Source organism: Papaver somniferum, chromosome 7, assembly GCF_003573695.1.
Source record: "Papaver somniferum cultivar HN1 chromosome 7, ASM357369v1, whole genome shotgun sequence".
Classification (NCBI taxonomy): domain Eukaryota; kingdom Viridiplantae; phylum Streptophyta; class Magnoliopsida; order Ranunculales; family Papaveraceae; genus Papaver; species Papaver somniferum.
The window spans coordinates 181,654,386-181,668,751 of NC_039364.1; the positions used below are offsets into that span (position 1 = coordinate 181,654,386).

At 37.5% G+C, this 14,366-nt stretch overlaps 2 protein-coding genes across 6 annotated transcripts; both read right to left on the reverse strand.

Annotated features, from left to right (window-relative positions):
- Positions 1-5,849: 5,849 nt before the first annotated feature.
- LOC113299129 lies at positions 5,850-9,204 on the reverse strand. Of its 2 annotated transcripts, XM_026548076.1 has the most exons (4): positions 9,057-9,204; positions 6,586-8,375; positions 6,178-6,492; positions 5,850-6,103 (listed from the first exon to the last, which is right to left on the reverse strand). In XM_026548076.1, exons 2-4 carry the CDS (start codon positions 8,327-8,329, stop codon positions 6,003-6,005), a joined length of 2,160 nt encoding a protein of 719 aa, XP_026403861.1. In that variant the 5' UTR covers positions 8,330-8,375; positions 9,057-9,204; the 3' UTR covers positions 5,850-6,002. The 2 variants fall into 2 exon arrangements, with proteins under 2 accessions (XP_026403861.1, XP_026403860.1); XM_026548075.1 differs by lacking the exon at positions 9,057-9,204 and having other exon boundaries at positions 6,586-8,529.
- A 309-nt stretch (positions 9,205-9,513) lies between these two features.
- LOC113299130 (myb family transcription factor PHL6-like) lies at positions 9,514-13,896 on the reverse strand. Of its 4 annotated transcripts, none has more exons than XM_026548081.1 (9): positions 13,441-13,760; positions 12,807-12,856; positions 11,843-12,605; positions 11,075-11,294; positions 10,915-10,991; positions 10,787-10,826; positions 10,547-10,622; positions 10,377-10,446; positions 9,514-10,249 (listed from the first exon to the last, which is right to left on the reverse strand). In XM_026548081.1, exons 3-9 carry the CDS (start codon positions 12,515-12,517, stop codon positions 9,863-9,865), a joined length of 1,545 nt encoding a protein of 514 aa, XP_026403866.1. In that variant the 5' UTR covers positions 12,518-12,605; positions 12,807-12,856; positions 13,441-13,760; the 3' UTR covers positions 9,514-9,862. The 4 variants fall into 4 exon arrangements, with proteins under 4 accessions (XP_026403866.1, XP_026403864.1, XP_026403865.1 ...); XM_026548079.1 differs by lacking the exon at positions 12,807-12,856 and adding an exon at positions 13,157-13,226; XM_026548080.1 differs by lacking the exons at positions 12,807-12,856; positions 13,441-13,760 and adding an exon at positions 13,788-13,896.
- Between the last annotated feature and the right edge of the window lie 470 nt (positions 13,897-14,366).

Here is a 14,366-nt window from a genome sequence, read left to right on the forward strand (position 1 = left end):
TTGCTTTGTCTTTTTTCCTTCCCTTTTAGATTTTAACTTTGATTCCAAGGTCTTTAGTATCCAACTTCAAACCTGTAATACAAAGACATACCAAAGAGACGTAAAAAGAACAAATGGAATAATAAAAAAAATAATAAAAACCTAAAAATTCTACCTAAACACAAATCCGCGTCGGCGTCGCCAAAATTTGGTTAATGTTTTTTCGTGGGGTTGTAGTAATGAGGTTCAAACTCTCGGACTTGTGAAGGTGAAGGATTTTTAGATTCATAAAAATTATATACAAAAATATTGACAAATTGGTAGAGAGGCACTGGGACTAATGATTCGGCCAATCTTCATAACATAGGGCTCAATGATTTATTCTCAACAATAATCGCTCAAAACATAAATTATATGGACTCTTATTTTGCTAAAGTAGATTCTCAAAACATTGATTGTAAATGTTAAGCATGGAACATCAAATCACCTAAGCTAAGCATGACCCATCTAATCAAATAATAACCAATTTAATTAAATCATATTTCAATTAATTTTTAATGCAAAAGTCTTAAAAAGAATTAACAAAATTACCCATGTATGAAGCTCGGCCTCCTCCGTCGTCCCAGTGATGGGTTCTAGCTCCGCATATTGGAAACACGCTCAAAGGAATTTTTCATTGCTCAAAAGAGGTGTACAAATGATGAAATGGAGATAATAATGAAAATCGGGTGTTTGCAATGTTTATAATTGTTGCAAACACCGTTACAAAGAACGATAAATGAAAAGTGTTGTAGTATACAGAATACTACGACCCACAGATGACAGTCGTTGTTACTGTAGTATGAACGACTGCCTCTGATTGTTTAATGTTCTTCGTGTTCTTGAGTTGCAGCAGCAGAAATGGTGGCTCTGTAACTCGATTTTTCTTCACTCTGTAGCCTCCAAAGCTTCCCCAAACTCTCGACAACCCTTCTAGGACTCATGTATCTCCTATTTATACATTCCATGCGCATCAAATCTCGCCATTAATTCCTCAAAATTTTCACAGTAAAGGAAAATTATTCTTGGGAATAATTTCTTATTTTCTTTCTCTGCATGCGTTAATTGTCTTGATAATTTCCAAAATCTGTTGATATGCAACCTAGGAGAATATCTGCACTTAACTTCCACAACCCATGCAGCATCTTTACGTAATTTTCTTTCCAAGTTTAACCGATATCTTTTTTTTCCTGCTTTAATCGAGAATCGATTATCTGGCCAAATTTGATCGATCCCAACCACCACAATATCTTCTTATATCCATATCACATATACCCATTAAGTTTCAGCGATTTAATCTCCTTATAACACCTTCAAAAATCGATTGGAAAATTTACCAGTGTATAAAGAAAATTTCCCGCCAAAATTTATTTTTGAATTTGAGAAGAAGGGTGCCCCTTAACCAGAGCTGGGGTGCGAATAGCAATTGGGGTGGAAATAGTAATTTTTCTGGGTTCCTCAAGCACATTTCTGGGGCGTTTCCGGTGCATTTCTGGGGTGCCTTTAGTAATTTTCTCCAGGGTGTAAAACACCACTTTTTGAGCCCATTTCACCGCAAGGGCTTATTTCTCTAAAAACATCTACAAAAACACAAAATAATACAACAAGTACTTAATCGAGTCTAACAATACAGAATATTGAGAACAAAATAGACACATAAATGCGTCTATCAAGGTGTTATCCCAGTTGCTATTGAAAGGTGAGGCTGATAAATTGATTCAAGGTTTTAAAGTTAGAAACAACAGTCCTTCGATTTCTCATTTATTTTTTGCAGATGATTGTATGTTGTTCTCTAAGGCTTCCATTACTTATTCTAGAAACCTTTTGATGATAATAAATAAATTTGCAAAAGCTTCGGGTCAGGCCATAAATTTTGAAAAGTTTAGTTTCTTTACGAGCGCCAAGATGTATCACAAGCATATTAAATTATTATCTAGATCCTTAGGCATGAAGTTTCTCTCTAGTTCTGAAAAGTACCTTGGAACTCCCTTGTTTATTAATAGAGATAAATCTAAATCCTTCAAATTCTTGCTAGATAAGTTCCATTCTAGATTAAGTAACATGAAAAGAACGAATTTAAATGGAGCTGGCAGAATAATGATTATTAAACATGTTTTGTCTACTCTTGCAGTATATATATGTCATGTTTTCCTTTGCCTAAAAATTTTACTTCTAAAATAGACTCTATCCAGAGAACTTTTTGGTGGTCTAAGAAAAATCCTCGGAGAGCTGCTTACTTTCGTTCTTGGCTAGATATATGAAGGTCTAAGTGTTGTGGGGGTCTTGGTATTAGAAATTCATATGCTACCAATAGAATTACTAAATTGGGTTGGAGAATTTTGAAGTTCCCTGATCAGTTGGTATCTGGGTTTTTGAAAGACAAGTATTTTCCCAATCAAAATCTATTAGAAATCGACAAAGCTGCAGATTCTTCTTCCTGGATGTGCAAAGGTATATTTAAAGGTTTGAGTTTCTTAAGGTCTAACATTGTCAGTAAAATCAATAATGGTAAATCGACAAAAATCTGGTCTTCAAATTGGTTGTCGTACGCTTCTTCACCTCCTTTATCTATTAATCCTGATTTTAATGATTATGTTTTTGACAGTGAGCTTATTGATATGCATACTAACACTTGGAACCTAAGCCTTCTGGCTTCTTTGTTTTCCCCTGAAGATGTGATTAAAATTAGGACAATTAGATTAAATCTGCAGTGTGAAGATAAAATCATGTGGTCTCATACTAAAGATGGTATTTTTACTATTAAATCAGCTTATAAAGTTTATATTAATGAGGTTAGCTCAGTAGAAGAGTCTGTGTTTTGGAAAAAAGTTTGGTCTCTGCAGTGCTTGCCCAAGATCAGGTTTTTTATGTGGAAGATTTTTGCCTATATGTTGCCTGTAAACTCTACTATGAAAGCTTATAATAGCTCTGTGGATGACTCTTGCCCTCTTTGCAATAATGACACTGAAACTGTCCTGCATCTGTTTATTCAGTGTCCTTTTAGCTTCTCATATATGGTTTGGTTTATCCTTGCAATATTTAGTTTCTTATGATTATCCTTGGATCGATGATTACTTCCTTAGCTGGTTTGATTCGAGGTTGGGTCAGTCGCCTTTTGCAGTGGACTGGCCTAGCATTGGTGCTATTGTTTTGTGGTGTATTTGGAAGCTGAGGTGTGATGTGCTCTTCAAAAGAGTTTCCACAAACTTGGAAAAAATTATTATGAATACTAGAAGAATGATTAATACCTACATTGCTCCTTCTTTTCCAGTTCAAGTTCTTAGGAATAGTGTTAAAACTTCTGCTACTGTTGTCAACCATGTTTTGTTCTTAGATGGTTCTTTTAAGGATTTTAACATGGGTGTGGGTATGATCTTATGTGATTAAAGGTAGAATAAAGCTTTCTCGTTCAGATTTTGGGCTGGTTTCAGATGCAGTTTGTGCGGAGGCAACTGCTCTCTTTTTGGCAATCTCATGGGTGAAGGAGTTAAATTTGTCCAAAGTTCTTTTTGTCAGTGACTGTCTTCAAGTGGTGGATTTTGTTAATGAAGTCAGTTACTCGGCCGGATGGAGATGCAGTGATCTTCTTGAAGATTGTCGGCGTTTTATTTCTAGTAGTGATGTTTATAATGTTGTGCATGTAAAACGTATTAAGAATAGGGTAGCTGAACGGCTTGCACGCCGAGTTAGGAAGTTCTGTTTAAAAGAATCTTGGGCTCCTCTTCCTTCTTTTTTGGACTCTCTAGTTAGGAATGAACCCATTATGGATGTTTGTAATTTCCTTCTTTGTTAATGAATGGTTGTTTTTCAGCAAAAAAAAAAATACAAAATTATTATTTTCTATTTCTCATTTCATCCTTACAAAAATTACAAATTACATGTAGATTCTAAAATTCATATAGCACAGAACTAAAACTTAAGTACAAAATCCTATCACAAAATATACAGTATACGTATGTTTTTTATTTATGTGAAGAGAAAACAAACATAACTGACAACATTAGTTGCCTTTTTCATCGATAAATAATTTCACGGCATAAGAAAATGAAAGTCATGTTTTCATCGGATAATAACTGATTAGTATAAATACCGATCAAAAATAATAACTTGTATAAATGACGATGAAAAAAAAATTTAATAGAAATATACGTATTACGTGGTAAGGTAAATGCATTTTCGAATTGGCCACTCTTTTTTAATCGGGAGATGCTACACCTATCGAATTTTCATCACGTAGAATCTCCCGAGAGGGAAATGGACGGCTCCTGGCGCGTTCTGTGCATTGGGATCATCAATGGGTTAAAATGAGGCTAGCCGTTTATTTTGGGTTGGGAGGAAAAATCGGTCATCCTAGCATTTTCGTTTTTAATCATAAAATTACACCTAATAAACGGATTTCATCCAATGAGGGACTGACGTGTGGCGTTTCGATAACTAAAAGGAGATTTACACGTTCCAGTATGTACCTGGCGGAACAATTTTGTGGTGAGGATATAAATGTCAATTTTCATTTTGTTTAAGGACATGTTGGAAAATTGTCAGTAGGAGCTCGATGGAGTGGCAACAGATCCGTAAGTACGGCCGAAGTGCAATGTCAATGTTATGTAGTGTCATTGTCCCTTGTATATGGTTTTGGACCTAGAAATCATTTCGGCTGCGCTCGTCCATCTGTAAAATCTGTGATAGCGAGATCGTATGGAAACTCATGTGGTGCTTGTCTTTTTAGGTCATAGTAGTATGTAAACGGGTTAAGCTACAATGGCCGGAAGGGTTTGGTAAAATGACTACAGTATGGGATTGCTCCTGTGAGGTTATTTGTTTCGCAAACGGGTTAAGCGACAATGGCAGGCAGGGACAAAACCTTTTCATACAGCGAGAGATCAATGGAAAATAAAAATTTCAGAAAACAAATAAGTTTGTCAGAATTGGAAAAAACTGCATTCAACAATAACAATTTCTTCTATTTATTCTTTTCAACTTCCGTGTAACCAACTCGAAACCGTTAAGGCCATGTGTCAAACACATATCATCTCGCCTTTGGCACAATAATTACGTTTGCCAGTCATAGTAGCGCAATCATTGTTGAGCGTCATTCTCCAACAATGCAAGTGTGAGTCTTGCTTGCATGCCTGTACACCTCATGCATACCGTTTACTTGCCAAATTCATTTGGCATCTTTTGACACTAATCTCGCGTCATTGGCCATGTCCAAATCCTGTTTGGCACGTGCCATTGTCTAGCTGCAACTCAGACATGCACACCGCATATCTGACACTTTAGCCAAGCCACCGATAATGCACTACAGTGGCGCATTTTCACTTGGCCACTTGACAGCCATGCCATACTATACCATAGCAATAGTGTGTTAATGGTGGAAAACTTCATTACATGTCAATCAGATAAGATAAACTTCATTAGGACTAACCAAGTGTTAATACATTTATAGATTCTGTTAACAGACTAAACACACACACACACGTACAGAACGCCTGTGCTAAACAAAGAATAACAGAAAATGTCACGTGAAAGGCACATGACCACTAAAGCTTATCCTTCACTGCAACTCTGACTTATCCTTCACCGCTGTTATGTCGGTGTCAATAATTTGTGCCGCTGGATGTTTTAAACTTCTATTTGAAATCCTTTGGGAATGATGTTATTTGGAACTCATAAAAAGCGGTCCAATACATCTTCTTTTTGAGTTTTGAGTTATGATATAGACTAGCCGTGTTACTGTTTCCGATCAGTTTAAAACAAGAGAGATCTTCGCAAAGAGTAGTGCAACCTGTTGTTTCTCCAATCGAGTAGAGTGACAGTTTTTCAGTTTCCAGTTTCAGTAAGCAACTTTCCATTTAATAAAATTGTTGCTCAAATCAAGCTTATATAATTCCTACTTGGATAAAACTCATTTTCAGGCAGCAGAAGCTGCAGTTTCCTTGCTTTATGTACAACTCTATCTATTCTAGTACTATATGCCTATTTTTTTAAACAAGTCTATAAGAAGAGAATGCTGCATTCACGCAATAAGAGTTCTTCCTGTCCATCCCAATTTCATTTTTCAGAATTTTGAATTCCCTGCCTGCCTCTGTACCAGACTGATTACGTATTAGTATCACCGAAATCATTAAGTACTGAACATCCAGCTAGTGTTAGCATTACCATTTTTTTCAACTGCTTTCTCTTCCATACTACCTCCTCCAACCCATTCATCCATTGGATCCATCGGCTCAAGAAATACGTCTGTGTTATCCGTGTTTGGAGCAGTTAAGTTTTGCAGCCGGAGATTATGGTAAACAAATGTAAGCTCATTCAACCGTTTTTGCTCTACACAGTTCCTGCCTTTCATATGTAGTTCCTCGGTTAGACTCCTTTTCAGACCATATCTCAAGGCACCAGTACAGGTCTGAGACAGAATCCTTATAGCAAGTTGTTGCAGTTCAGGGCATTGGCCTCCATACAAGGACCACCACTCCGCTGAATGCAGATAGCAATGAAAAAAATCAATTAAAAATCTAAGGTTTGGGTTATAGTTGATAAAAATGAGATAAGAATTGACATTCTTCTAACCTGGAGCAAGCTTCGTTCTCTGGTCAACAGCATCTGCATTGCCGAAAGCTCCACTGGCCCTTCTATACTCATTGACTTGTGATGTTACCAAATCCTGCTCACGTTTATCACCCACCATCCGTACGATGCAGCAAAAAAGTCCGGCCGCAACCTCAGCATCAACATAGAAATCATCAAGGTAATAGAGACCCGGATTTAAAAAGTAGCCTGCTGAATGGATAGAGCTATGTAGTTGATTATCCCAAATCCCATCGATGACTGTCCAGAAAATCTGACACTCGGTTTTCCTGCCTTTATACTCCTTTTTTATTGTCTCCTTCACCTGGTCCATTGTCTCATATATGTAGCCCAACTGGGGTCTACTATCTCCTCCATTAAGTAGATGCAGAGCACGTATAAGTGGAATAGTTGCCTTCAAAAGCATTTCGGTTTCAGTCCAGAAAGAAGGCTCCCCAGTGACCAAACCAGACACCATCAAACCATCAGCTGTTGAAGCCAAGGTCGAGTTCTTCCATTCCGGCGAAATAAACATCTCCATCAAATTCTTCTTTTGAGACTTAATTCTCTCCAAGATTAAAAATGGCACCATTGATCTTATCCTGGAGGAAGTAACCAGATTGAACCCACGAGTGTGTTTTCTCATGAGCTTCAAAACCGTCTCATGGCTGTAAATGAACTTAGTAATGGCCTTTGCCTTACCGAGTACTCTACTCCCAGTGCGCAGCATTCCTATTTCCTCCAACATGAGGCCTATGCAGTGAGATGCACAAACAGTCCAAAACACACTCTTATACTTCTCTGTCATTTGTTTACCGACTGCCTCCATTGAACCCCCAGTAGTATATGTGACAATTTGAACCACATTCTGTACTCCTATATGTTCAATAACTCCACTTAACAATGAGACCATGGCATCTACATCTGCAACTGAATCTGAGAAATGGACCGACTTCATGTATATGGGACCGCGTGGGCAATCAATGACAAAATTAATCATATACCTCCCTTTCTCATCGGTCCACCCATCCAGTAATATGCTGCATCCAGTGCTTCTCCAAGAACACACGACTTCCAGCACATGCTCTCTCATTGCTTTCAGTTCTTCCTCTAGGATACACCCTTTGAGGTCATCACAATTAGGGACCTTATATGTCGTGGATCCACGTCCACCCAAGGCATGTATCATTTTCTTGAAGGAAGCTGAGTTTGCTGCATTAAAATCAATGCTGTTTTCAAAAAAGAATCTGCCAATACACCTCTGGATTTGCGTAGATGAGTCATCCTCAGCTTCTTCTTCTTCTTCTTTCTTCAGTTTGTTTAATATTTCGGGGTAATGCACAACCTGCAAAACCTCAACCTCATGCTCTAATCCAGAGTACTCTATTATAGAGCTGTGTTTTCTCTTCCGCAACAAATTGGATTGAATGGACTCATCGACATTGTTGCTGCTTTGCTCAAGGGAATCACTGGAATCAGAAGTTTTCTTCAAAAGACTACACGATTTGAACAACTGAAGAACTTCCCTGTTCATTGGCAAACTGTTCCTCATTTGCACCTTTATATTCTCTGGAACATCTATACAAGGTGATACATCTCCACCTGTTCCGGCTAAATGTTTCTTGAGACGAGAATAACAGGATACTGTTTTTCCACAGTAGTTGCACGTAAGCGTAACTCGGTTATTTACCTTCTCTACAACAGTGCAATGATCATGAACGCTTGCTATCACTTCATTCCCTGCCATTACTTTAAATCGGAACGCCTTTTTTGCCAAACTTGTCTTTCCAATACTACAACAACAGCTCATAAATCATCATTCAGACATTCATAATATCACATTAAGCACAAGTGTACTAGAAATTGAAAAGAACAGCTAGATTATTTAAACGAAACCCAAGTTTTATAGTTTGAAATGGGAATCAAAATGTGCATACATGTGTGTTCATTGTAGTCTATCAACATTAGCAGCTGTACTGAACAATTCATGCCACGGAATTCCAAAAGAAAGCTGTATTATAACCAACTATAGTGAACAAGTCTTTCAATTAGAGCAACTAAAAACATAGAAATTAACCAAAATTTTCTAATTGCACATAAAACAAGTTTTTTTTTTTCTTTTATTACACACAAATTAAAGAAATTTGATTTGACCCAACAAAAATAAAATGCTTCAACAACTTCAACCCAGGCAGTACAAATGAGTTAGGTACCTAACTAAATAAGGCAAGGGGAAAATTTAAGCATGATTGGTGAACACTAACAACAAATGCCCAAACAGTAAACATTCTCATTTTACTTCATGTTGAATAGAAAAAAAAAAGTTGTAAAAATTAAGTGAAAAGAACCCCATTACTCTTAGATCAAACAAAAATAAACTTTTTTTAGCTTGAAGGAAAAAATTAGAAGAAAATGGCATATTTTTACTAGACCATGAGAAAACAAAAGCAGGAGTTAACTTGAAAGTTACTTACTTTGAAATAGCAGGAGGAGGAGAAAGGTAGAAACTTTAGGGAGAGAGTGTTGAATTGATGTTGCTGTAAAAATCTGGTTTTGGTGTTATCTTGCTTTTACTTTCCTTAAATGGTAAAAAAAAATAAACTGCTTGTTAGAGCAAGTCTTGTGAGGTGGTATGAGGAAGAGGAGGATGGTTAAACATCAATAAATAAAAGATGAGATGGTGATACTCTTGAAGAAAAAGAAAGTGAAAGGTAAAGAGGTGGGTGGGAGTCGCAGGACTAGAGGAGAGGTGGTGGTCTCACTTTCACAGACAGTAGTACGCTGCTGCTGTTGACATCTCATTTGTCAGACTCTCTGTGCTTTTACACTTCCTAGCCCCACATATTTACACCAACTTTTGAGTTACGCACGGGTATGATGCGCGGTAAAGTTTTTCTGCGGTTCGGCAATGTAGCCGGCCGAAGTAGTAAAGAGTCTAAAGAAATGATTTATATATACATCAGTCATCAAAGTTACAACAACAAACAACTAGGAGAGTCAAAACGGATGGCTGTTGCCTAAGCTCAATCTAACGCTCATTCGAACTAATCTAACATATACTACTAACAACGTAAGACTCTCCTATTCCCACATTCTTTCAGGAACCGATGTCTAATCTTTCCTACAAACACAACAAGCTTCTACTCTACTCTACTTTTTTTTTTTCATTTCTTAACTGTACATACATTACAGAAGCTCAACAATTTGGAAAACGGCAACCGAGGCAAGAAAAATGAGTAATGATCGATACTTGATTTTCTTGTGCAGATTACTTCTACTTTTATTGGCTGTCTGCAGGGTTTTCAGTGGCAGGATTCTCTGAAGATACTTCTGGTAGTTTCGCTTCTTCACGGGTTCGTTTATGACCTGATAACTGCTGTTGCTGCTCAGTCTCGATACAATTCTCAGAGTCTTGTTTCTTAGAGGGGAGAGATGATGAGGATGACTCTGTTACGGACTCGGAGTGTGGAGGCACCGCAGCAGCCACATCAGATTGTTGCTCGGAGTGCTGATGAGGATCCTCTGTCGGTGTTTGAGTGTCAGTTGACGAGGACCCTTTGAAACCTGTAGCTGGCATGAAGCCTTTCCCAACTTTCTCCTGCTCTTCCACAATCTTTTGTAGGTATCTCGCGTGTTCCTCTATACGTATCTGAAGGGACCTTTGCACCTGCATCAACCAGCCACAATATCAGGTTTCAAGAAACCTAGCGACTACCAAAAGTGGCGTAGCTCAAACATGAATATAAATTCTCGATCAACATCTTGAGCATTCGATAGAGTAGAATAATAGATACCTCTAGCTGTTCATGGAGTTGTTTCTGAACCTCCATTTGCATGCGCAGGGCATCAGTGAGATGCATTCCCCTACGACAAGAACATAAAGAATGGAAATCAACGAAAGCTCAATAAACTGCTTGACAATATCATGCCAAGTAGCATGAAGGGTATGCTTATGAATATTTACCTTTTCAGTCCATCACTTGCGCTGCTGCTTAATGATGCTTTCCTTTCTTTTTCCTCACAAGAGGAAGTCTTTTTCTCTAAAGAACACAGGGAAAAAAGAATGAGTCGACTTTCACAAATACCGGATACTAACTTCACTAGTATACCAAATTTCAGTGACACCATATTCTGGACTACGTAAGACAACCTAATCTACCTCACTACAAAGAGCAAAGGAAAACAAAAGTAATATTATTATTACCTTCTTTTATCTCTGGCATGTATTTGGCAAGTCGGTATTTCTGCAAATCATTGTGACAAACAGTCAGCTCTCGTAAGTGCAGCTGATCAAATCAAAATCTTACGGTAAAATACATCTTAGGACACTACCTGCAAGTGGCTTTTCACATGATAAATTGTCAAACCCTCAACACCCATACGTTTCAATATACCCTTAGGAGTTGCCTCTGCATGGCGTAGATAACATGTGTCAGAAATAAGTCAGTTTTTTACTTCATCAAAGTATTATCTTAAAAGTGTATCGGCATACTTTCTGCCCCATCAAGCTTTTTGACCGCTTCTATGAAACGTTCATGGAGCTCAGGTGTCCACCTCATTCTTGGCTTGTGTGCAGCAGCTGCAGCCCCGGGACTGGGTTCACCTGAAGGACTCTGGACAGCAATAGGTAGAGCCAAAGGCTGAAGATTGCTCTGGGTGCTTGTCATTTCGACCGATGGGGTAGTAGAAACTTTAGGTGCCTCATATATTTCCTGCAGAAGGTAGAAATCAAACACAGTTATGCATCAGGTATTTGACTTGGTATGGTGAAAGATTCAGTTAGAGACTAAAGAAAAGTGAGTCTTATTTGTTTTTTGTGATGATGATCTCCTCTAGACTCTGGCAAAGTTAAAACTGATAACAAGAGTGGAAAATGGTTTAAACTGTAACGGCTTAGTGGTTCTAGAATTAGCCGACACTTTAGGTACATAATTCAACTCTTCCATGTGGACTTAAGGGGGCACATCAAGAAAACTGCAGCTGCATGAGCCAACGTAGTACTAGTGTAATAGAACAAGATTTTTTTGGTTGAACTATGCCCAAACAGTATCCATTTTAAGATTCTACCCACCCAATTTATCCACGGATATATGACATAACAGTCCTACAATGTAACAGGACATTACCTGGTATAGGAACCTGGGATCATTAGTACAAAGTTCTTGTGATTTCGGCTGAACTCTTAATTTGCTCTTTTGGCAACACATGTATGTTGAATAGGGAACTATGTGAATATGAATAATACGTAAGACATACTTACATCAACTCTCGGATTTTCTCCGTTGTCTGTTATAGCCATGTCAAGCTCGTCGGACAAAAATTGAAGGTCCAACTGTTCATTGAATGTTAAACTGTCGCTTGCATAATTTACACCATGAAAGCTACCATCTGAAGCTTCTCCCGCGGTAGTAAGAAAGTCCATGATGTACTCAGAATGCTCATCAGCGAATTGAGTGTTCAAGTCTAGAGTTTGCTGTGATGGAGATTTTGTCGAATCAACATCAGAAACAGGTTTCTCAGTCTTCAATGGATGAGGGAGGAAAGGTAAGTTTCCAAGCTGCCGATGGGCCTCTGAGCTTGTAGAAGATGACAGATACAAGCTGGTGCAGAAAGTAGAAGACCGCGAGAATGTGTTTTTTGGATACTGGGATAGAGAATCATAGGACATGGAGCTATCAGGATCAAGATGTGGGGCACTTAACTTACATGATTTGAATGGATACGACATCTGGGATTTTGAGGAACTGACTGATTCTGATTGTGAATACAACAGAGGAAATGTGGATGAATAGTCAACATGGGATGCAGTTATTTTGTTTGCGGAGTCAGAGAATAGTACATCAGGAATTGGAGAAGCGATGTTACAATAAGCTTGAGAAGCCATTCCTTTAGGGGACTCGGTTTGATTTAAAGTAATGACACTGTGGCGATTCATGATCTTCTTTTAGTTAAGACGAAAGCTCAGCTGAGAATCTAACTCCACTAAACCCAAAGATGCAAATAGAATCTTGGTAGCCCTCTTTCTGCAGCAAATGACTCAAGTGAGAAATGTGTAAAGATAAAGTTCCTATCAAACATCAAGAGCTTCTTGTATATAGCAGATAATCGGTGTCCAGTTTTAATTCTAAGATTAAACTAAGAGATTCATTCAATAGCAAACACGTTCCAAAGCAACAAGCTAAAATATGAGAAACCCAAAATGAGCAAAAGCTAGATAGTTGTACCAACAAAAAGAAAAACATCTGAGGAAAAAAACCAAGTCAACGTTGCCGAGCTACATGTAAAGAGATGAAGTGTGTATTAGAGAATGACCAAGTGCCATTGAAATAAGCTCGAACACAACTTGCTCAAAAGTTAGCCGATCAACAAAAAGGAACCAGGCCTTTTCTTATGGATAAGAAGTAAGACATATGGAGTCAGATGGGGCTAGTACTAATCATCACAAGCAGAAGAAGAAAAAACACTTAACAAGAATTTCAAAACTGTTTTCTGTTAACAAACTAAGAACAAATCAGGAAATGAAGACAGTAAATCTCAATAATCATCAGCAGAATCATGGGTTTCAGTTACATACATCATTTATTAAAAATCTCTGCAGTAGTTGGTAGAAGTAAGGGGGTGCATGAAAGAAGTATATTGAGCATCTGGGTATACATGATAAACAAGATTAGAAACAAAAACCATACAATATGATGATGATGACGAGAGAATTTTAAGAATCCAATTAGAACCCAGATAATGATTTTAAGCTCAGATGAAGTAGTAATCAAAAAATTTTAAGGAGTTGAAAGAACAACAATGAAAGTGACGAAAAAAAGATAAGTTTTTCCTGTAAAAAATGAAGTAAGAATTTGTCACCTTTTCTTCTTCTTCTTGTGAATTCCCAGCTTCAAACAAGAACAACAAAGACAGCAAATCCAGATGAGATAAAAGATTCTCTAATAAACTCTCTCCCACTAAGAATTCAGGGTTCGTGAATAATAAAACAGAAATGTACAGATTAGATCCGCATTAGAGAGAGAGAGCGAGCGAGGAGAAAGAGAGGAAAACCAAAACAAACAAAACAAATGATTGATTAAACTAATGCTAACCAAAGGGGGAATTAATTACTAGTCTACTCAACTGTTCATCTTCATCATCATAATCTTCTCTCTATTTGTTAATTCAATTATTAAAATGATGAAAAAAACAGAAGACGCAAATACCTTAAGTACCCTCTGTTTCCCGTATCAGTGGAGAACGTTAGGACAGAAATGATGATGATGATGCCTTTTTTTTGAATATCACAAGAAGATAAGTTGATGAAAAGAAATGTATGACCCTACTTGAGAGGAGATTACACGAACCAATTATGTAACAATAGAAATATCAAACGGAACCCTTATTCATGGTCAACATCCCACGAATAATGATTCTAGCAAGGCTGGGTACGAGTTTCATGGGAGGGTATTAAATCCATATAAAATAAATAAGAAAATTCTAGTATTCTTCTCCATTGCGTTGATAGCATATCAGAAGTAGCATTTCGATTTTTAAAAGTCGAAAAGTCAAAAATTAGTTTAGTTGTCGGATTTCAAAATGATTTCTAAAAGTCGAAAAGTTAACATTTTGTGAAGCAAAATAATTTTGCTTCTGACTTCGACTTCTGGAGAAGCAGAAGTCAGAAACAGATTTGTATTCAAACGCGCTATCGAGTGAAAGAAACAACACACTAGAATTAGTACAAACCCTAGAGTTCGAAAAGGAGAAAGAGTTGGTACACGGGAAACTGAACCTATTACAAG

What these genes read in the sequence shown, in the direction of transcription:
- LOC113299129 (XM_026548075.1), bottom strand. Translation starts at nt 8,392, where the DNA reads ATGAGCTGTTGTTGTAGTATTGGAAAGACAAGTTTGGCAAAAAAGGCG. An exon ending in GAGAACGAAGCTTGCTCCAG is followed by an intron (nt 6,493 to 6,585) that starts GTTAGAAGAATG and finishes ATCTGCATTCAG; the next exon opens with CGGAGTGGTGGTCCTTGTAT. An exon ending in GAAAGCAGTTGAAAAAAATG is followed by an intron (nt 6,104 to 6,177) that starts GTAATGCTAACA and finishes AGTCTGGTACAG; the next exon opens with AGGCAGGCAGGGAATTCAAA.
- LOC113299130 (XM_026548080.1), bottom strand. Translation starts at nt 12,517, where the DNA reads ATGAATCGCCACAGTGTCATTACTTTAAATCAAACCGAGTCCCCTAAA. An exon ending in ATGTGAAAAGCCACTTGCAG is followed by an intron (nt 10,827 to 10,914) that starts GTAGTGTCCTAA and finishes AATGATTTGCAG; the next exon opens with AAATACCGACTTGCCAAATA. An exon ending in CATGCCAGAGATAAAAGAAG is followed by an intron (nt 10,623 to 10,786) that starts GTAATAATAATA and finishes TGTGTTCTTTAG; the next exon opens with AGAAAAAGACTTCCTCTTGT.